Source organism: Ananas comosus, linkage group 20 (assembly GCF_001540865.1).
Source record: "Ananas comosus cultivar F153 linkage group 20, ASM154086v1, whole genome shotgun sequence".
Taxonomy (NCBI): domain Eukaryota; kingdom Viridiplantae; phylum Streptophyta; class Magnoliopsida; order Poales; family Bromeliaceae; genus Ananas; species Ananas comosus.
In genome coordinates, this window is record NC_033640.1 from 1,786,973 (window position 1) to 1,810,187 (window position 23,215).

The window sequence follows — 23,215 nt, forward strand, 5'->3', positions numbered from 1 at the left end:
GGCGATATAAGACTCGTCTTGCTAACCTTAACCGACATTATAGGAGAATCGCGCTCCACCCACAACAATTATCAACATGAGAGTCTCACTCCCCCCGCTATATAATATCGCTCAGCTGAAACTCATCTCACACTTCCGACTGATCATCGACTCTGATACCAACTGTAACGCCCCGCTTCTCAAAAAATCACCGATCCTAAGGCTACTCTAATCCTAACACACTTACCTATCTTAACCTCTTAGACCCAACCATCGCATAAAATGATATAACCGAATTAAGAATTTTTAACCCTATTATATCTTATATAGCCTACTTTATCAAAATTAATAAAAACAAAATATAAAAATTAGAAACCAAATAGTAGAAAAGAAGGTCAGGATCAAAGTGAAACAAAGCAACCCATAAATAAATTTGCAAGAACTTCACCTCCAAAATGTTTCTTTCTATGAGACACATGAATTTGTTAGATAGTATTCAGATTTTGAAAACAGCAACTCTCTAGTGCATAGTATGTTGGAACATTCATAGACTCTTGATTGCCAGATTAAAAATTTTAGGGAGTAAAATCGATATCCGATTGAAACATCATGCAATAAAAACGAGTAACTTAGATATTTTTATCAGCTCTACTTAAACAACACTTCTTCTGTAATTAGGAGGGCAATAGAACAGCTCAATGCTCTTTAGCTTTACAAGATTTTACAAGCTTTAACATATATTACAACCTTCTGAAAAACCAAAAAGGGTAAAAAGTTATTTTTTAAAAAAAAAATAAGAAAAGGAGAAGAAAAAAAAAGGGTAACAAAAATGCCAAAAAGAAGGCAGAAAAAGGAAGAACTGTAATCTTTCAGATCCCTTTCCGAAGGGCTCGACAAAAATGTTGTTCCACTTCATTATCTTCATTTTTCTCCCAAATTCACATGTTCGAGTTTTTGTTGCATTGTTGTTCTAACACCTCTCAAATATTCTGTAGAGTTTCTCCAAAGAAGCAACCTGTTTGAAACCACACAGTAAGAGTCAATAGGGCTACATAATCTAAGTGAAATTTATCAAAAAGGGGGAAAAAAAGGAAAATATGTTAACGTCCTCTTGAACAAGAGTCGGCCAACAGAAAAATTATTTAGAATGAATGCCTTGGAGATCCTCAACATTTTAAGCTTAAATTTTTGTCCTCAACCTTTTAAACTGTTACAATCCGGTCCTTCGCATTTTGTTGCAATCATACCTTTTCCTACAAAATTTCTCCATTAATGGAAGCAAATGTGCATGTTACAGCCGTATAACTGCCATCTAAGCAAAATCGATACGAAGGCATAAATAAGAAGTGTAAAAAATTGCACATGCAGCTAATACATGGCAATTATGTGGACCATTTACTACAAGAAACTTACAAAAGGAAGGGATTGCAATGGAACAGGGACCCAACTCTAATGATTTAAAGATTGGGGAACAAAGTGAAACTATGGTAAGAGGTTATGGACACCCATGTCCGATTCCCCATTTGAAAATCTCCTAGATATTTTAGTTGCATTCATGTTGAACTCACGAGAAAAAGGGGCAGTTAGCTAGAAAATAAGTAACCTCTAAGTAAAATTGTTCAAAGGAGCACTAACAACTTTTCTTGTTTTCCGTTTTTTTAATCGAGTATCCGCACTGCTTCTCAATGTGGCAGAAGCACGAGTTTCAAATGGACACTTGTGCTTTGTGACTTAAATGCTCATCTTGGCTTTCATAAGGTTCAGATTTGTTATCTTCAAAACACTTGGCTGCTTTTCGGAGTTGTTAAGCTGCTCTAGATGCTTAGACTAAACAGGCACTAACATCGGTATTACAACAATATGCATTGAGTTGAGATAGAAAACAACCTGAATGAAAGTTCCATTTGTTGCCAATGATTTTGGAGGCTTGAGAAACAGCCTCATCGATGGGAACAAGACATGCTGGATGGTCCATTCACGCTGAGCCCATGCAGTTTCTGCCTCTGCAAGTAGTTCATGATCCACATCTTCTTCTGTTGTTTAATTCATAACTCAAAAGGTCAAATAAGGTTTATACAAAACGAAACAATTCTAGATAGCCACTTGTACTGTTTAATTTTTATTGAATTCGACTTAAAAAAGTTATTTCCATGTTAATGGCATGTTTGACCAGCTGAAGTTTCTGGAATAGTACTGTTTGAGTAGAGCTTTTAGAAGAAGCTGTAATAGATTTTCTATTGAAATCCTCCCAACAGCTTTGTGCAACAGCAAAGCCAGAAGCTTCAAATCGGAGCTTCTGCTTTTGCATTGCAGAAGGTTGTTTCAACTTCTTGCCACAGCAAAGAACCCCTGGACTTTTGGCCTGTCAAACTCCTAACTGCTGCTTGAAGAGTAAAAAGCAGTTACAAGAACCAGATGAAATTGTACTAAACATGATTTGGATATTTTTTTTTGCATTTGCATTTGCATTTGCCCCTACAAATATTTGAAATTGTACAAAAATACCACAACATAGCTGTTATTCGCATGCGTACCCTGAAAATTCACATTTATTTCCATTCATACCCCAGCCAGAGTACAATGCAAAATTGCTTTTCCATAAACATACGCAGCAGGGGTGTACTTGCCAGCAAGAAATGTTTTCAGGGCCATGCATGCAGATACCAACGTTACAGAACAATTTGTGCAATTTTGCATTGTTGCAACACAAAACAAAACGAAAACAAAACAAAAAAAACACTTTACGTTCATCAGTTTGTTGCATTACATTAGCCACAAAATTACTGCACATTTTCTGTGCAAGCTAATACAAACTTTATATACTTCATGTAGAAATATCATTTGCAATGTCTGATTACCTTTACCTGAATTAGTTAATCTATTCTGTGCATCTTCATCAGTTGGCATTTTGTCCACGTTTTTTTTGTAGTACTGAATCCCATCTTCCGATGGATTTGGCAAAAAGGGAGGATGCACGGCATAGAAATTCCCCAGAACAGCAGATACAGTTTGGAAGCATTCTTTCTCATTCTCCCAGTCAACCTATATAGTTGATTTAGTTACATATTTGCCACAATATTATTATAAACATAAAACATAGAGTGAATAATTTACTACTAGCAAACAGAGATGAAACTAATTGGTTTTTTTAAAAGGACACTTTTTTTTTTCTTTTTGCAACTTCAGCCCATAATTCAAAACAAAGGACCAAATTACCCCCTCATTACGTGACCACAATGCACACTTGTGAAATGATCCATACACAGTTTTGTACTACATTGCATCATACTGATTTCAAAAATCGCATATTAGATTATTCAAACAATGTATTACAGTCCCATAGAATGAAGGCATGCTTTTCTCGCAAAAGTTGAGCAGCGGACTGAAGGTGCCAAAACAGAAGTCATCACGTTATTGTAGAAACGGAAAAGTGAAGGAGAAAAATAAGAATGGCAATGCCAGATAAAGCAATCAAAGACATTTATAACTGTCTTATATGGGCTTTAAAATATTTACAAGCACAATTTTAGGATCACTAATATCATTTTTTAGAAAGATGAAACAAAGAGAAAAAAAACACTTAATAAAAGTCCTAATAATTACAGCAGTTACTACCAAATTCTTCCTTAAATTTTCCTTAAATGCTTCATGTTTAATAAAAAAACAAAAGAAGATGAATAAATGATTAATTACAAGACCAAAATAAGACACAGAACTTACATCATTCCCCAAACTCAACAAAAATTCAGGAAGACGATCCATATCAGGAGTGTGCTGGTCAAGTATAACTGGAAGTCTCATCAGATTTCCGTCTTGATCAATGTTTATACAAAAATACTCCTCCAGCATCTCGGCTTTTTGCTTGAGAAGCTCAGTGTTCATCTGGCACGAACAAAAAAAAAAAGGAAAAGAAAATAAACCCTCAACATCTTACACGTAAGCAAACCACAATTACCTCCGACAAATTTGACTATTCCAACTGAAAATTTTATTGCATAGTGAAAACTTGAAATGGACCTAAGATGCTGAGTAGAACAACAGATATCAAAATTTCTCCAATTTTCTTGTCTTAGATATTACTTAGTAACAATTTCACGTATGTGAATTAGAAAACCTACAGTCACAGTTCCGAGAATGATCATTTATGCCAATAAATAAATGTAGACAACATAAGCATGGTGCACAGGCTGATGTGATGCACCATGTGTAGGAAATAATTCTCCAATGAAGCAGGATTGGCCACTTGCAACAACACCAATTTATATGATTGGTGTTTTCTATTTTCATACACCACTGAAAAATGCAAAACTTTGCAAACACCCCTGAAAAGTGCACCAAAAATGTGTATGTGCACCTAAAAACTGTATTTATTTGCATTCCAGCATCTCCAGGAGGTAGATGCAGACACATTTCAGCATATATACCCAGGCAGGGGAACAGCTGCAAATAACAAAGTTTTAGGGGTACGTGAGTAAACCCACTTTGCAGCGGCATTTGCACAATTTCGCATATTTGTAAGGCTATATATGCAAAATATCCTGTAATTTCACTTTTTTATAGATCGAAAACGAACAGGTCAATATATCCATCAGTTTATACTTTTAGCAAGCAGATTCAATGTTAGAAAGGCAAGGTAATAAGTTGTGAATGGAAAAGCAATTACTTCTGCAATCTTCTGTTTCAGATCATCATTCTCATCAGCAGGGGATTCCAAGTCTTCTTCTTTAAGTGCCATCATTAGCAAATCCTGAAGTGGAGCTGGTTCACTAAGTTGGATGGCATTGAAATGTGCGAATCGGCGTATTACTTGCTGGTACATGAGTTCTTTACTGATATAAAAGAAAGAGGAAAAACAAATTGTCATTAAATGGAGCAAGTTTAGAAAATAACTATCATTAAATAGAAAAAATTATCATTAACAAGATCAAATTAGAAAACAGTCATCATTATATAGAGTATATATATTATATATATATTAAAAAATAATATATATATATATATATATTAAAAAATAACTAGAATAAGTTCAGATAACAATTATCCAGATTGTGAGTTTATATTCGGTTTGTAGGAAAATGATGTGAAAAACTAAGGATCAGCAACCTATGCATCCCCACAAAACTAGCTTATTACTTATCTCGTTGGTAAAATTTGCCTAAAAAATGCAGTATCTTGAAAAATTACACATATGTTAAGTTTGCAGGTCATTTGATTCATGGGTAAAAGCTGGTTTCATTAAGAAAAGTTCTTTTTGTAACGCGGTAATTATTATGAGTACGAAATTATATATGTAAAAAATTAAAGTTTTAAAGGGCTGCACATGAAAATTCAGATATAAACTAATATATATGTAAATCGACGCATGGATAGTTACCTAAATATCTAGAGTACCGATGAAAGCTGAAAATGGAGTAAAATAGAAGAGCAATAAGGTGAAGCACCGACCTCACATTTACCACATTAACAAGGTACAGTAGTGTATTGTGTTGAAGCAAGGCGAAAACATCATCAGCAAGCCCAATATACGTGCAGTTCTTAACAACGTCCAAGAGACCTATATAAACAGCACGAGATATCAATCTTTAATAGATTTGAGGAAGCCAATCTAAGGCATGATAGGATCAAGATGAGGCTCATGTTTGACATGAACTCACCAGAGTGAGTGTTAGAATCAATTTCACTAAGAAGCTCATGGATGCTACTTAAGTCAGCAGATTCCTTGGGATTCCTTCTTGATCTCACAGCATTTCTTGCAGATGAGGATTAAAGATAAATAAATAACAATCCTTAAAAAGTATAAAGGCTAGTTAATTACATATTTAATTTCTTAATTCCATATTTCATCCTTGAACCACAATCCCAAAGTTCAATTACATCCTTTAAGAGTTTCGATCATAAAGGTTAAGCATCTGTAAAATTTACTCCCTGTAATAATTAAGTCCTGTTAGTCTATAGTCTAAAACACGCTATGTCAACATATTTCATTCCCAAACCAACCTTAAAACTTTGTCATGTCAGCAAACAGTAAAGATGAAGCAAAACCATTTTACAAATGTTAGAACAATGGAAGTTGGTTTGCTTGTTAGATGGAACAAATTGTAGGAAAGTTGTTAAAATTGAAATCGTAGGAAGATAACTGAGGAAATGTTAATCTGTAAGTAACTGAAATTTCGAGGGATATATAATACAAGTTCCAAAGGCGTATACTCGTAATATAGAAGATTTTGCAGGGATATGGATGTAAAAGCCCTATATATTTTTTTTTAATAAGTTTGTTGGTTGAACAATAACATTCACTTCAACATACTTTAGCAGAAGTAACCACAAAGGAAGTAGTGGAGCAAATAATAAGGTTATGAGGAAGTTACAACTAAATAACATATTATACCTCACAGAAACAAGGTCAGATTTCTTTTCATCCTGTGAACATGGTCCATCTTGCCAGTAGGCATGCAACCTTCCAAATGGATCGCGTGAATCTGTTCTTACCATTTTATTTACTGGAACTTTTTGAGATTTTATTGCTACAAAATCAGAGTTGTTAGGATTAATAATATGATATGTCCGAGAAAAATGTAAATGCAACATCATAAGGGCATGTTTGCCCTTAAGACAGAGCTTCTACAGAAATGTTGTTTGAGTAGAGCTACTCAAAAAAGCACTAACAGCTATTAAAATCATCTGGACAGCTTGTTGCAGCAGACATAGATGCTTCAAATTGGAACTTCCACTTTTGAGGTCCCAAAACTCAACTTAGCTTCTCGTTACAATAAAAGCTCCAAACTATTTGTTAGCTTAACAAAGCTTCTGTTTTCTGGACTAAGGAAACTGTTGTAATTACTTTGGAAAACATAACTGCTACATACTGTTCAAGTAACCTGATAAACAAAAGGCAACAGCACAGCATACCAGGTGTGGATGTGTTGCAATCAGTATCTTTTCGCGAATTAAATTGATTTGCTGATGACAAATTTACAGCCTGTAAAGATCATTGAAAATTAGCCACAGAAGGCAAAACTAACACATAAAAAATATATAATATATTTCAAAGAAAGATTCACAAGATACAAGAATTGGTCTTTTCCTACCAGCCAAACAGATGTCATAACTCTACATACAATGTAATCTAGCAGGTAGTCCGATTTTCCAACAATATAGTAAAATGCTTAAAACTTGTAAAAATGCTATAAGAACTTAAAGACAAATTTAGGGCCAAAAAGGTTTGATAGAAAAATTTAGCAAACGCTACCACCTTGATCAATTTGACATTTAACCCTCTGGAAATTGATATAACATTCCTAATGCAGGCAAACTTAAGCAAAAGGCACGCCCGCATGAGACCTAGAATAAAGTTCGTGATTGTAGTGCTCTACTTTGTTGTCCCAATAGAAGAAATGTGATAAAATCTATGGATGGACTATGGAGAATTATTCACCTCTCAGCCAATGTGTAAACCAACGAGGATTTGAATCTAGATGACCGCTCAACCTAACAACCAAATACTCATATTCAGAAAAAAAAAAAAAAAACAAATAATTTGTATGACGACTAAACGTTTTTCTCCTGTTGCAGAAATCCCATCCTCAAGATGGAAGGTTCGATTGAAATTGTTCTAAGTATTACCTGCAGCTTTAACATATGTCATGATTGTGCTGGTCGAACAAAATTAGAAATAAGACCTCTCTTTACATGATTCACCATAATGTTAGAGCTACTTGAAATATGTTTTAATGCCAGTAGAGTTTGAAATATGTTTTAAAGCTAGTAGTATTTGAAATATGTTTTAATGCTAAAGCTACTTTTCTATATTATCAAACAAAAATACAACAGATTTCTTTACCGGAAAGAAATATAGGCTTACAATTGTTCAAGAGGGCTATCAAACCAAACAGATTTCTTTACTGGAAGGAAACGTAGGTTCATAATTGCTTCAAGAGGGTGAGTGAATAAATTACCTGAATCTGAAATATCCTTGTGGTGTTAGAGTTCATCAACTTCGATTCTATGGCGTTTTGAATGGTATCAATAAGACTCTCTTGATTCAAAAGGCCTACCTGCAAATTGGCAAATGGATAAATGGAAAATTAACCAAGTATGTTAGAAATGAAAGGATAATACATTACTATTACACAATTAAAATATAGTGAGAATAGGGGGATTCTATGCAAAATAATCTATTTACCTACATACCTCTTCAAACTTTGATTCTTCATACATATCGCTCTTAAGTATTCTTCAAAGAAATGACTTTAATTAAGTTCAGAAGTCATCAAATTTATAGGGAAGTTGGTTCTGAATTAAAAAAATGTTTTTAAAGAGAGGCATTTAACCAAGTACATGTGTATCCATCTATAACTAAGTTTTCAAACGGCATATATGAATATTCAGATGTTAAATAAGTATTCATATTTAAAAAACTAACTTTTAAGGAATATGTAACTATGAAAAAAAATCACTTTAAGAGGTATCATTGTTCTAAAGATAATAATCTCTTTACTATTCCATTTTCCAGAGATAATATTTTTTTTTCCATATAGATTTCTAGCAGCATACCTCTCTTTTAGTTGGATGCATGTTCACATCTACATGCTCAGACGGAAGATCGATTGACATGTAGATGAAAGGTTTTGATGCCTTAGGCAATGTTGCAGCATACACTACTTCTATAGCTCTCTTCAAGGCAGTGCATTCAACCAACCTGCCTGAAAGAAAGATTTTTCTAAGGCATAACCAAATCACTCAACTTCGAACATCAAGTAAGAGAAATAATACTTTTTCCTGCTGCAAATTAGCATATATATTGCATATTAACTAAATCATTTTTGATTCAAAGATATGAAATATCTTGACGTGCTAATTTTACATACCATTGATAAAGAGTATCATCGTTGTCTTCTTAGCTATATAATTGGCATTTGAAATTAAGCCCTCCATCTTGAAAATTGATCGAGCAGGATTATCATCAGAAACAGCAATTTCCATCAGATCACGAGCAACAGAAGCACCATAAACAGCTCTGATGGAATCCAACCTGGAGCTTGCAATCACCGTATGAACATCTGCTCTATTTGCGCCATGCTATATCCAAAAGGAAGATAAGGAACAACAATAAAACAAAATGAAATGAAATAAAATCGCATTGGAAGTTTTACATATAAATCCCCACAACAAAAGATGATTTTGCAGATTGTATATATTTAAATCTCTTAATCAGCTGTGGTAGTTCATGTGTGAAAGCAGCAAAAGATGGCTCACCTTTCTGCAGGAAAAGCTCACATCTGTATGATGTATTGCAAAGCGGCTAATCAAGTCTACAATCTTTGGGTAATCATCGTTGGAGTTCTGTAATGTTTTTCTACGAGCAATCATATTGTAGAAAAGGTTTTCGATCTACGCAAAAAACAAATTTCTATTCTCAGTCTCATATATCAAAGGCATCTTACATACGTAACCTTGCAAAATAATGTATTTTAAGATATGATGTGGCAAAAGCTGAATTTCCATATGTACCCCATGGTTATGGTGTTGTTTCTTGTAAAACTACCATTAAATTGAGGAGTAACCCGATCCATTTAGAAAAATTAGTTCTGTTTACTGATAACTTTTTAAAGAGATGCATTTCTGTAAATTACAAGGATATCTATGTAAAAAAATGAAGATTTTACAGAGTATATATGAAAATCAAATTTGACAGGTTATACATATGTACATGCATAAGTTTGCAGGGGGTAAATATGTTAATATTCTAAACAAAATACTGCTGCAAGATTCTAACGAATGAAACAATCCAAATCAACTAAAACTCCCAACCATAATCTGTGTTCCTTTAACTGCAGCACATGGCTTCGGTTCATGCTCCATTACACCATCTCTATATGATACCCTGAATGGAATAGAAAAATAAATTATTAAGTTCTAAATAAAGCAGAAATATAATTGCCAAAAACCATCTAGAATTCAGTCCTATGTATATTTACCTGTAACCATGCAATTGCCCTTCAGTTATTGTTGTCACTGTGACATGGCCAACGTAAGTCATGCTAGCCAAGGCTTCTCCTCTAAAACCCATTGATTTGATTGTTTGTAGGTCCTCAAATGCAGATAATTTTGATGTTGTGTGTCTTTCGCATAATATAGGCAAATCTTCGTACTGCCAACACACAATGTACAAACGCAGTTAAGATAAATAGCAGTACTAGTTGTCAAGTCAACACTTCACTTAAGTACATAATACATCCAAATATTTGAAGTTTATACTCTCTTTTTTTTTTAAACTCAAATTATTAAGTATAACTCTACTTTGCTCTACGATCACAAATTTCACCAAAATACTGGATTCAATACGTGAAAAGCCTGGTTGGATGCTAGAATAACTTATCCAACATACTTCGGAGTATTATAAGTAGCTAGTACGTGTAATGCATAATATCTGGAAAGATATGATTCAGGGTGCAATCACAAAATGAAATTTTCATTCATCAAAAGTTGTCTGTATAACTTATTCCCAGATTCAATCAGGATTATAGGGAACTGCCGATGATTGCACTGTACAAAATAATAAAAAATTGCCAAATCCATATTAGTTAACAAGCAAAAATCTTAACTTTCCATAACAGCATTGCTCCATAAGCTTAACAGATTAATCATCTACATCCTAATTATCTTTATCTTATCTTCTTCATTAACTTTTAACTGTTCACACCAGAAAAATCAGCAATGTCTAGTTAAATGATTACACAAAATAGAGTACAATTCAAGAAAATAGATGAAACTACCAAAATTACTGAGAAATCACATAAAACCCCACGAAAACACAAAAGGCTCATGCTTTAAAATACAAAATCCTATCAATTTGCTGTTGTCCTTAATTAGAGGGTTAAGACAGCAAGAAATTCTGCGAAGGTAAAAATACATGGAGACTCCTTCAGCTATACGCCATTCTGAAATAGGTCCCTCAACTTTACTTTTTTTTTCTCTCTTTATTGACACCTTCATAATCTTCTTTTTTTTGTTTTGAACTATTCTAGTTAATTAAATTGACGCTTTTGTTAAATTTAGCAGTTCTATTAGCTGTTAGTTATTAATTGTTCTGATTTTATCTTCTAAAAAGTAATTCAAACTATAAAATACATTAAATTTGATTAAATTATCAATTGATTTGATAAAATTCCTAATGTACTTGCCTAAAATCCCTCAATAAGAAGGTAATAGAAAAAGTGCAGTTAAGGGGGCCATTTCAAAATGCCGTTCCAACCTTCTACTAGATTGAGTACCACACAGTCGCCTTCTAATCAGCAGGTATAGGAGATTGATTTGCAAGAGGGCTAGGGTTTTGCAGGGTTAGTTCTAGGGTTAGGGTTTAGGGTTTTGAGTACCCGGATGCCGTGGCCGTTGTCGGAGACCTGGATGAGCTTGAGCCCCCCGTCCTTGACGACGACAGAGACGGAGGACGCGGCGGCGTCGAGGCTGTTCTCGACGAGCTCCTTCACCGCCGACGCTGGGCGCTGGATCACCTCCCCCGCCGCGATCCGGTTCACCACCGCCTCCTCCAGCCGCCGTATCCGCGGCGGCTCCGCAGGAATCGCCTCCGCCTCCGCCGCCGCCGCCGCCGCCGCCGACGACGACGAGGGCTCGTCGTCGGTGTCCATGGCGAGAGCGAGGAGAGGAGAGAGAGAGGGAGAGGGAGAGAGAGAATGGGGCGGGTTCTCTCATCAGAGTAGGGATGTCAACGGTCGGATTCTGGGCGGGTTTTTCAAAAACCCGAACCCGAATTCCCAACCTGATGGATTTTTAAAACTCAGCACGTCCAAAAACCCGGAACCGAATCTAAATCTGAAAATTCGAACACAAAATAAAATATATTATTTAAAATTTAAAATTTTGAAATATAAATTTATATATAATATCATATATATATATATATAACAACAAAAANATCCGAATCCTTTTATATGGCTAAATTATCCATTTGGTCCTCAGACTATAATGTGTGTCACAATTAAGTTCTCTAATATTAATTTAGTCAAAAATATATAAAACTTACTTGAACTTTTAGGCCATTTTGATTCGATAATCCTACCTTTGAATTTGGTTAATTTAAGTAATTTTAAATCCTTCAAATATAAAATTTAAATTAATTATTTACTTTAATAAATTTATAAAATAAACTAAATTTATAAAGATAAATAATGCATTCAAATTTTAAAGTTCAAAAGTTGCTAATTGGCTCAAATAATATAAATGAAAAAGTTAGGTAGTAAAATCAAAATTTTTAAAGATTAGGTAGTCAAATCCTATGAATTTATTTATTATAATTTGGTACTCCTACTTCCTCTTTCCATATAGCCGTCGTTAGGGATGCAAACGGGGCGGATCCGAGGGCGGGAGAGTTTCCCCACCCCCGCTCCATTTCTTATCGGGACAGGGCGGATTCGGGGCCGGTTACTTTTCATTTTATTTTTGGCTCCCACTTACCGTTCCATTCGGGGCGGATCGGGACGGAAGCCGGATTTTTGATGGATCGGGGCGAATTGAAGGAAAAAAAGAGTCTCCCACCTCCCGCTCCATTTACTTGGCGGATCGGGGCGGATTCGGGGCGGGTTATATTTTTTTTATACTTTTGGTTCCCACTTACCACCCCATTCGGGGCGGATTGGGGCGGAGCTCCACCAACCCGGATCCAGTTGTATCCCTAGTCGTCGTTCTTTCACTTTTCTAAATATTAATTCTATATAATTTAATATATTGGGAAAAAAAATATATTTTTTTGTTGTTGTTATAATTGATTAGCTTATAATTTATCCGACTCCGTGAAAGATAATTATTTGTTTAAAAAGAATTTAGAAGTAAAGGAAAAATGTATTCAAATTTTTATTTTTTTATTGTTAAAGTAAACACCTTGAATGAAAGAATTGAAAGTAATTTACTATCTACTCTACACTTTTTGATATGCTAAATTCTATTTAAAAAATAAAGAATAAATATGGTAGGACTAAATTTTTTTAAATTATTTTAATTGAATTCTAAAGCACAATTTGTTTAATATAGTTTTACTCATTTGAACCCCTTAAGCCTTAAAAAACATATTCTTTAAACAACAATATTATAAATTTACCACGTACAGATATGTCATAATATTATCTTTATATATTATTAATATGTTGACAAATTTATGTGATATTTCAAAATACTGTGTATAATCCAATCACAACCCTTCATCATATTATAAAAAATAACACATCAACACCATAATGGGGAACTGATCACAAGAAAAATCCAAAGCATTTTTCTTCTTCAAATAACCAATAACCTCTGAATTCAAAAAAAAAAGAAAAAGAAAGAAAGAAAAACTCCTCAGTTGTTCTCATAATAAAAAAGCTAGAAACATTATAAACTTTTGGCAAAATTTTCTCAAATCAAATAGCAAAGGAGTTAAGATGAAAAAATCACCATAGTTTAGGGACTAATTAGTAAATGACTTGTAGTTACAGTACCCTGTCACTTTAGTAATCAGAGACATGAAAATAATACCAATAATACAAAAATACTGAGCCTATGTATTACTGTAATTTTACATCAAATGTTTATTTTGAGAAGGTTTTTAATTTAACAATGAATTGTTGCCACAACAAATGATGTAAAGAAACAGCATGTAGTTTCCAATTTGAAATAATTAAAATGGCACCAAAAAGAAACAAAAGGAAAAAAGATTATAAGTTTCGAATTTGAATTTGATTTTTGATCAAGTTCGAGACATGGTGCGCAACCCATATAGATCCGGCCTCGGTGCAGCAGCAGCCGTGCGTGTGACCCTCTCTTTCAATCGACAGAGCGATTCCTGGAACACGCGTCGAAACCTGCGACGAGACAAGGAAATTATGAATTACGACTCGGCTCCGAATAGCCAGTATCTCACTGCATTTCGCGTATCTGACGACGAAAAAGACTGACAAAATAAATCTGGCTTCGCGCCTTTAATGGTAGATCGCGACGAACACAAGGCCCGGTGGCTTCACTTCTCTCTTTTGCGGTTTAAATGATAAATTTAGATTTGATCAAAGAACTCAAAATTAATTGTTAAGTTGATCTTTGACCACAGTAGATAAATTTGTAAAGAGGATATTGTACAATTCATGGTAAAAATGTACCATTTTGAAATAGGCCCCCTGAACTTAACTTTTTTGGTTATTTGAAATTTTGTTAAATTTTGTTAAATTTCATGGCTCTACTATCTCGTAGACGTTAATTGTTCCAATTTCATTAGCTAAAAAATAATTAGAGCCGTTAAATTCAATGGAATCACCAATGAATTTACAATCACTTAATTTAAAAGAAAAAAATTAAAAAAAAAAATAAAAAAACTTAAAGTTTGAGCCATTCCAAAATTGCTCATAGTTGAGAGGCCTCTATACAGTTCTAATTAAATTCATATGTTATTGCATGACAATGTTAGGAAGCAAAAAAATTTCATCACACCTTTTTGTTTAAATTCTCGGGTTGGAAAAATAATTTGAAGTTCGAATGCCAAAAATTACAATGGAATTCACAATAGTAGTTTTAAGTTTTAACTAGAAGTAACTCGGTAAGGTATCGAAAAGCTCACCTCTTCAAAAACAGATAACGGACCCCAATGATCATCGACGCCAAATAAAAGCGCAATTTGGCTTTGTTTTCTTTTCATGAACTCCCAATCTGGATCTTCCGAAAGCTGAAGGTTTAATAATTAGAAAAATTAGCATGCAATACCAGAATATTCTGGAAGTAAATATATATATATAAGATCAGAAAAATAAAGTCATATTTCACCAGGAAAAAAAAAATTGTTCTAAGGTATGAAAAGGGCTAATTCCTTGTTATTATTCTGCTTGTTACTTCGGAAAATGTTTAGGACAGTGCATATTACCTTTCTGAACTCAGTCATTGCCATGAAGAGGACGTTGCGCATCGTATGGTACTGCACAGTTCACAAACATAGGCAGTAAATTAAATATACGGGAAAAGAGTAGAGAGAATGCAGATATTGTCCCGGGTGATAAATCTTAGCATGGAGATATATTTGAAACATTTGCTATCGCGAGAAGCTGAAACGAGCTTTTGGCCCCAAAAGCGAAAGCTCCAATTTGAACCTTCTGCTTCTGCTACGACCAGAAGCGGTTGGAGAGATTCTAATGTAAAAGAAGAAAGTAGTTCTTTGAAGAGCTCTACTCAAATAGTACTGTAGCAGAAGCTCTTTCACAAACAAAAGCGTTTAAGAAAAACTTCGACGGCAAATTTGAAACCTTGGGTCAAGCTTAGGGATAGAGTTTGTGGTTAACTGAAGGAGATTTTGTTCCGTGAAAAGGATACAACAATTATTCTAATTTTGGAGATTGTCTACTTAAAAATAAAACAACAATTTAAAATACCAGACAAAAAAACTCACCTGCAAAAGGTGTTTGCAAGTAGCATCAATAGCTGTAGTAGACCATGATGGGCCTAGAAATCTTCTCACAATTACCCTTGAAACCCTAGTTGGAAGTGAACCCACCAAAGATGCAAAAGAACTAACGGCCGCACTAATAATAGCGGACCTAAAAGGTTAAATAAATAGATAAATAAAGCAAGTTTTAGCAAAGAAAACTAGTGTTTCTCATTATTTTGCATTAGTATAATCAATTCTATCATTAATCGTGCGTATCATGCGAGTAATCTGCTCCCCACAGTAAATTGCTACTGTGTCCAGTATCTCGATTTGCCTCAACGTATGTTATAAAGGATAAATGTTAACAACATTCTACGTAATTCATCAGACTCGATATGTTTTAACAGCTTCTTGCTAAATCAGCTGTGTTTGATCTGTCCGCACTTGTTAACCGAAAATCGATAGGCAGAATTCACAAGCATTTACGTTTTACTTTTCTTTTTCTTAGTTACTTCGAATTTTTTATAGCGCTGTAGTTGCAATACTAATTTAAAGAACCAACTCTTTGTGAACAAATGAATTGCATATTTGAGTTAGAATTTCAATCAAAGGAAAATCGCCATTTAGTAGAAAACTAGTTGTCAGTGCAAACAAAAACCATACGAATCCCATCATGGCAATATGAATTCAATGGTTTCACATTATTATGATATATAAGCACCAAAGAATTAGTAATATGAACAATACCAAAAACAAACCATAGTGAATAAAGAAAAGTACCCTGCAATCTTTCCGATTAGGGCTTGTGTCTGAGATTCCTTGTTTAGAGTCAAAAATGGATAAAGCCCTATGAAATATTTGACCTGAAAAATCAAGAAAATCTGAATCATTAAGCAAATAATATATTTATATATAAAAAAAAGCTTCATGTTCTTATCAATTCACCTGATGTTGAAGTCTCTTAAAGATTTCCAGGCATATATATGAACCAATAGAATGCCCGACCTTCAGAAAACGACGAGTTACATAACAAATATATGAATAAATTCAGACGTAAATTTGCAATTATTCTAATATTATGAAGGAACAATAGTTGCATAAATATATCCGTAAAATTCACAATTCTATAATGTAAGAGTAATATAAGAATATTACAATACTACAGCAATCGCATGCTTATTACTTATCTTCTATAGTAGATACTCTTAACAATACCAATCTATTACTATCCCTAACCACTTCCTTGTCCTCTCATTCCTTAACAACAAAACTAAAATAAATAATTTTGCATCCCCGAGATTTTCCTTCCACCCACATCATTTCCTGGGCAAAAAAATCAGTTTTTATTTGCCTCCCTTAATTGTCCAACAAATACATAACTTTCCTTCAAAGTGTTTTACATTCTTAGTTAATGATCTAATCAAAGTACGCCGAACTAATATTTCTCAGCACTGACCCAGCAAAAGAGGAACATGTCTTATAGAATAAAGGTGCCTACATCACATATACCTATTTATTTTTCTTTGTCAATACATTAGTCAAAGGGAAAGAGGTTTCTAACTGTTGCGAAGAAGATAATAGAATATATTGTGGAAAAAGGCAATCAAAATTCATAAGGTGGCCTGGCCATAGTTAAAAAATATACCAATACTATCGGAAGTTGACAAGTTCGGAGCTCTTGTTCAATATAATCAACCTGCAAAGGCGATTACTTAATAGTTGTAATAAATAACTGAGGATGCAAAAAAAGAAAACTGAAAATACTGAATAGAAAAAAGGAGAACAAAAATTTAATAAAAATTTAATAAAAATTTGTTGCATAGTTGCAGTGCATAGATTGTAGATGAGTTCTCTACTCCGCGAAATGAGTTTATGAGCCCCAGAAGCGGAAAGATGCAATATGAAGCTTTTGCTTCTGCGGGAGAGTGAAACAGTTGGGACGGTCTTAAATGAAAAGTTGATAATGTTTTTTCAAACAACTCTACTCAAACACTATGTTAGCAAAAGCTCTAGCAAGGCCAAACAAGCCGTGAGTTTAGTACCTCTCGGTCGAAAATGAAATAACAAAAATTAGAAGCTTCCATGAACAATATAAAAACACAAGATATAGAAAGGGACCTTATGACTAATTTGTTCTTGCAAGGAAAACATCTTTCTCCGCTCCAAATCCTGCAAGAAATTAACTTAAAATGCAAACCAATTTTTCGGAAAAAATAATGGTAACCTCATACACCCTATAAAAGCAAAAAAATAAAAGATGTCACTCAGCCTTCAAGTGTACACACACACACACACACACACACACACACACACACACACACATATCACAAAAATTTGAAATAAATGATGATGAACCCGCTTTGGTTTTTAACCTTTCCCCCTTGTGAAATGTGCCCAATTGCTGAAAGAAAAAAAAAAGAAAAAGAAAAAGAAAAAGAAAAAGAAAAATTCAATTAGAAGATAACAAAAATGATGATTTCAAATATCTTCAGAGCATATTTCTTGCCTGTTATAGATGCATGCCCTTCAAGGTTTTCATAGAGAGCTTCAACAAAGTCTCTGTAGAAGGAAACAATACCTGTAAATGACACGCACATACTAATATTTTCATGCATACAAAATACAGTGAAAAAAAATAATAATAAGAGGAAAGTAAACCATTACTATATAAGTGAAATAAGTACCAGAGAAGAGATGTTATACCTGGATTGCCAGGGATAAAAAGTATTTGCATTAGCGGTTCCTTAGAGTTTATCTCAAGCAATTCAGTAGTGTAGCTGCACTCAACATAGGGCAAATTCACAGTTATGTTTAATCTTAATAGTAAAAAATTGCAAATAAGTGAATTATTAAGTTAACACATTTCGAAGCAGGCGAGTTCCAATCAAGTTACCAGTTTAAGGAACAATCACCTTGAGATATTGCACATTTGGCTAATTGCTCGTGTTCTATGAAATAACGGGAACTTTACTTCGTCCATTGGCAAAGAATATTTTGAAGTGCAATCCCTCCTAAAGGAGCACAAACCCTTAAATAGCGACGGATTTCAGATCAAATTGGCTTAAAGAAGATATAGACAAGAACATTTCATCAGAACCTTTTACCTCAAGTATGAATTGGGCATAATCAAGTAGAAGGCTCGAACATTGTTAAGCAACAAACCATGCAAATGAGAAATCAAACCTTGAAAGAAGAAATATATCAAGAAAGTTGCTGAAATTGCCGAGCAAAAACAAACTTAAGTGCCAATTTAGCCTGGATTTCGATTGCTCTTCTATTCCAAAAAATAGCAACTAGGTGTCTGGCAAACAGGAATACTGGAGCTTTTGCTATGGCAAAGAACGATAATCAGTTATTTAACCTCAAAAGCCAGAAACTCAGCTAGTAGCTTATGCTTTTGCTCAAGCAAGAAGCAGGAGGGACAGATATCAATTGACCAGTTGTTAGTGCTTTTTTCAAAAAGCTTTAACAAAAAATGAAACTGAAGCTACAGAGAATAAGAACAAGATCATTCATGGCTGGAGATCAAACTATTTATTTCCCACAGTTAATTGTAGAACAAGCTATTTGTTAGGACGAGATGGAAGACTTATATAAGTGAACAGTTACACTATTGGAATCAAAGAATCATACAACTATATAATAATCATTATGCCAGTACTTGTCGGAAATAACAGCATTTTAGAGGAATCTAAGATGAAATGAAAGAAACAAACAAACATAGGAAAAGCTTGGGAAAAATTACTATTTACTACTCTGTGGACAAAAAATGTAACATTTTGTCACCCTATATGTAAAACCCGATCCGCTAGCAATAATAACTCGTTTAGGCTCTGATGTCCTCGTCAGGCCAATCACACACACAATCTAAGATCACCAGATGATGTGAGACTCACCTCACATGTTCGGCTAGTGAACCGGTTTTGATACCAAATGTAACGACTCAAATCCCTAGCAATAATAACTCGTTGGGCCCAAACCACCTACTCAAAATTGTAACATTTTGTCACCCTATATGTAAAACCTGATCCGCTAGCAATAATAACTCGTTTAGGCTCTGATGTCTTCGTCAGCCCAATCACACACACAATCTTAGATCACCAGATGATGTGAGACCCACCTCACATGTTTGACTGGTGAACCGGCTTTGATACCAAATGTAACGACTCAAACCCTTAGAAATAATAATTCGTTGGGCCCAAACCACCTACTCAAAATTTTTAAGCCCAGTTATTATTATTGGAATCCATAATCTCTTATATTTTCAATCACAATCTCATTTTCATCTGATGCGAGACTATTAGGGTGTCACACTATAGTTGCATTCTTGTCAAAGTTTGTAAAAATGACGGTCTATTCCCAAAAGCTTAAGTTACCAACAACGGGTATTTTTTATATATATTTGTATTCAATACTCTTCTTCACGTCTGAACTCGAAAGTTTTTGATATGCCTAAAACATAAACTTGAATTAAACCGGAGGAATTAAATAAAACTAACAGAACGACAGTAGCTCTGGTACTAAGTTAAAATAACATGAAACAATCATTAATCTCAAAAGCTAAAGTTGTCAGAATATGTATTTGGGTTTTTTTTATAAAATGACCCTCCAGAAATTCGAATTTGGTAAAATGACCCTACCAAAATTTTATTTGTAAAATTAGCCCTCCTTTCGCCACGTGGACGCCACGTCAGGAATTCCTCAAAAAGACGGTGAATCGTTTACCGTCTTTATAATATTTGTTGTGAAGACGGTGAATGATTCACCGCCTTTAGTGCAAATTCCTACAAATCCCTTGATGCGCAAATCTTTCTAAGTCCAGAGTATAGTTTGGTTGATAAGACGGTGAATCGTTCACCGTTTTCATAAGGCGGGTGGGGAAGGGGGAAGAGGGGTTTTATATTAAAGGCAGTGAACCATTTACCTTCTAAAGACGGTGAACCATTTATCGCCTTCACAAGATATATACAAAGGCGGTGAACGATTCATCGTCTTGTGAAAAATTGCTGATGTGGCGCCCACGTGGCGAAAAAAGGGTTAGTTTTACAAATATTTTTTTGGCAGAATTATTTTGCCAATTACAAAATTCTATAGGGTTATTTTATAAAAAAGCCCTATGTATTTTTATATTTTTATATCCAACAATTATCTCAATAAAGTACTATAATTTCTGAACCACAAGACAGTAAAGTAATTCTAAAGATTATATTTACGCGGTTTTCGTGAGACATCTGACAATCACATGTGCTCAAATTTAAAGGCATTTTTAACGCAGGTCTTTACGGAAAATTAAAACAGGAACCATATAGGGCCAAGTGATAAACTTCGAAACATAAGGTACTAAAACGAAATAGGACTATATCACAGGGAACTAAGCAATTAAACTATGATTAGTGGAATTATGGAAAAATATAAGCAAAATTATTTTGATTAGATTATACCTGACTCCTCCACACCTCCGAAATGCGATAAGCACCTAAAAAACCATAAAAAAAAAAAAAAAAATCCAATTTTTAGCTAATAAAACGAAAAAATCTTTGATATCCAAAGCAATTTGGGTACAAAGCTCCTCTAATTGAACAAAAAAGAGAAGCAAAGGACAATTTGCCTTAAAACTCAGAGATTCGAGTTGTATCGCTTGAGCACAAACAAAAAATTTGCGAAAAATCGCAAAAATTGCTTGAAAATCGCAAAAATTGCTTCACAATACACTCATTGAATGAAGGGTTTCGATCGAGAAATAGAAATTGGAAATTTGCATGCGTACCCATGAATCCGAGATCGCACAAAGGAGCGGGGGAGGAGATAGAGAGAGAGAGGGGTCTCAAATATCTCAAATGTGGGTATGGATAAAGAGCTAAAGACCCCCTCACCTATTCTCCTGTTATAATTGGATCCCCAATTTTGGCTAAATTGCACATTTGGTCCTCAAACTTAATGCACGTGACACTTGGTTCTTACGCTTTAGGGCTTTTTTATCAATTTAGGCCTCTGGCAAATTTTTTATTTTAAAACTAGCAATGTCAAAATTTAATTTACAAAAATGGCCCTGACCTTACCACGCAAGCGCTACGTCAGCGCCACGCGGGCAGGGCTGGGGCCAGTGTATTAAGTTGAACACGGTGAATGATTCATCGTGTTTCATATTTATATATTCTTTTTTTTTCTCTTTTAGGGATATCAATTGGTCGGGTTTGGATCGGTTTTTTAAAAACTCGAAATCGAATCCGAAAATCAAATTAAAATCAGAACACGAATCCGAGCCCGGCGAATTTTGAAAACCCAATCCAAACCCGTCCCATTGACATCCCTAAAAAAGAAGAAAAGAAATATAAATATGAAACATGGTAAATCATTCACCGTGTTTGAACACGGTAAATGGTTCACCGTGTTCAACTTAACACACTGCCCAGCCCTGCCCGCGTGGTGCTGACGTGGCCCCTGCGTGGCAGGGCCAGGACTATTTTTGCAAATTAAATTTTAACTGGACTATTTTTAAAATAAATTTTTTTTAGGGGACCATTTGCAAAAAAAACCCTACGCCTTAATTTGGTTCCTTTTTTTAGCTCGAATTTTTTAAATTGTTGCAATCACGTTCCACAATCCAATTTAGTTGGTTAGTGATGATGCGCTGTTAATGCGATATTAATGTGATTAGTGTTAGAATGAATAACATTGAAATTATTAGACTGTCACATCACTAGTAAATTAGCGAAATATTAATATTTAGTCAACTAAATTGGGCTGCAGAACTTAATTATAATAATAATTTTAAAAATTTGAGTCAGAAATAATAATAAGTTAAAGTTTGAGGACAAACTGAAATTCAGTTTGAGGACTAAAATGAAATTAGTCTCTATTTTATACTTAGGTAAGTTAAAATTATAATTGTATATAATGACTCTATTAATTATTAATTATTAATTGTGAATTAGTTTAGTTTTATTTGCTAAAAATAATTAAAATCATCAAGTTTGATAAAATTATCAATAAATTTGGTACAATTGCTATTTTTTTGCACTAAAATTATTTAATTCTTAACCTTTTTCATAAAATATGTAATTGATGCAAATGCTAAGGGTCCGTTTGGTATTGAAACTTATCTAACATTAACAGATAAAATAGAGGAGGGACGAAAGTATGTAAGGGTATGTTTCTACAATTTCTAGTGGGATCTATAAATATATTATAATCTGATTCACTGCGATATACAAAATGGGACACTACGGACTCTTGAAATTTATATTTGATATTACTTTTCCAAAAACCTATGGGTTTGAAAAAACATGAGAAATAGAAGTAAAAGTAAATGTTCAAATTTTCAATCTCCCAATCAATAATAAGGAAGCAAATAAGGCAGATTCTAAGGCAGTAGAGGTTCTCCACCTCCAACCCTATTTTTTTTGCGGTAGAGATGAATTCAGTACAGATTGGCTTTTATCTTATTTTTTTACCCTCACTTATAGCTCTATTCAGAACTAGTCGGAAAGAAAACAGACTTTCGGCCGATTAAGATGGATAAAAAAAAAAAAAAAAAAAAAGATTCCTACCACCCACTTTATTTACTTAGCGGAATGAAACGTATTTCGAATTCATTATTTTTTTTTCTTATTTTTAGACTCACTTATCACCCAATGCAAGAGAAATTAGAACAGAAACTCTACTAATTTAAAATATCAATGCGTGCGACCAACAACATAGAGTTATTAAAAGTACCAACCAAGTAGTTGGTGATAATCCAAAATTTTTCAAAGTTTGATATCAAGTTGTTGTTGAATTTTATTGCCAGGAGAATGGATGCTTTGTCATTTTTCTAATTAAGAATGGACAACTCAC

The 23,215-nt window shown here is 34.1% G+C and overlaps 2 protein-coding genes across 7 annotated transcripts; both read right to left on the reverse strand.

The window, feature by feature from the left end:
• On the reverse strand, nt 632-11,684 carry LOC109725544 (DNA mismatch repair protein MLH1-like). The gene is made up of 16 exons (XM_020254774.1): nt 11,355-11,684; nt 9,957-10,129; nt 9,790-9,862; nt 9,235-9,369; nt 8,847-9,057; nt 8,533-8,681; nt 7,935-8,033; nt 6,889-6,958; nt 6,368-6,503; nt 5,634-5,728; nt 5,425-5,533; nt 4,643-4,808; nt 3,700-3,861; nt 2,838-3,021; nt 1,867-2,012; nt 632-994 (listed from the first exon to the last, which is right to left on the reverse strand). Exons 1-16 carry the CDS (start codon nt 11,625-11,627, stop codon nt 950-952), a joined length of 2,226 nt encoding a protein of 741 aa, XP_020110363.1. The 5' UTR covers nt 11,628-11,684; the 3' UTR covers nt 632-949.
• On the reverse strand, nt 13,504-21,294 carry LOC109725423 (lipid droplet-associated hydrolase-like). Of its 6 annotated transcripts, XM_020254616.1 has the most exons (15): nt 21,147-21,294; nt 20,821-20,855; nt 18,484-18,562; nt 18,292-18,390; nt 18,083-18,156; nt 17,886-17,957; nt 17,752-17,780; nt 17,498-17,548; nt 17,025-17,075; nt 16,325-16,384; nt 16,160-16,242; nt 15,401-15,548; nt 14,882-14,932; nt 14,582-14,686; nt 13,504-13,835 (listed from the first exon to the last, which is right to left on the reverse strand). In XM_020254616.1, exons 3-15 carry the CDS (start codon nt 18,501-18,503, stop codon nt 13,689-13,691), a joined length of 990 nt encoding a protein of 329 aa, XP_020110205.1. In that variant the 5' UTR covers nt 18,504-18,562; nt 20,821-20,855; nt 21,147-21,294; the 3' UTR covers nt 13,504-13,688. The 6 variants fall into 6 exon arrangements, with proteins under 6 accessions (XP_020110205.1, XP_020110202.1, XP_020110200.1 ...); XM_020254613.1 differs by lacking the exon at nt 18,484-18,562 and having other exon boundaries at nt 21,147-21,183; XM_020254611.1 differs by lacking the exon at nt 18,484-18,562 and having other exon boundaries at nt 18,292-18,407; nt 21,147-21,180.

Bases quoted from the DNA above. Each gene is read 5' to 3' on its own strand.
- LOC109725544 (XM_020254774.1), bottom strand. From the start codon at position 11,627: ATGGACACCGACGACGAGCCCTCGTCGTCGTCGGCGGCGGCGGCGGCG. The intron at 9,370-9,789 runs GTTGGGAGTTTT...TTTTTTGCGTAG, and splicing joins TTAAAGGAACACAGATTATG to ATCGAAAACCTTTTCTACAA. The intron at 2,013-2,837 runs GTAATCAGACAT...ATTAAACAACAG, and splicing joins ATTAACTAATTCAGGTAAAG to AAGAAGATGTGGATCATGAA.
- LOC109725423 (XM_020254611.1), bottom strand. The intron at 18,157-18,291 runs GTGATTGTTCCT...TGTTGAGTGCAG, and splicing joins CAAATGTGCAATATCTCAAG to CTACACTACTGAATTGCTTG. The intron at 14,933-15,400 runs GTGAGTTTTTTT...TGAACTGTGCAG, and splicing joins CTTGCAAACACCTTTTGCAG to TACCATACGATGCGCAACGT.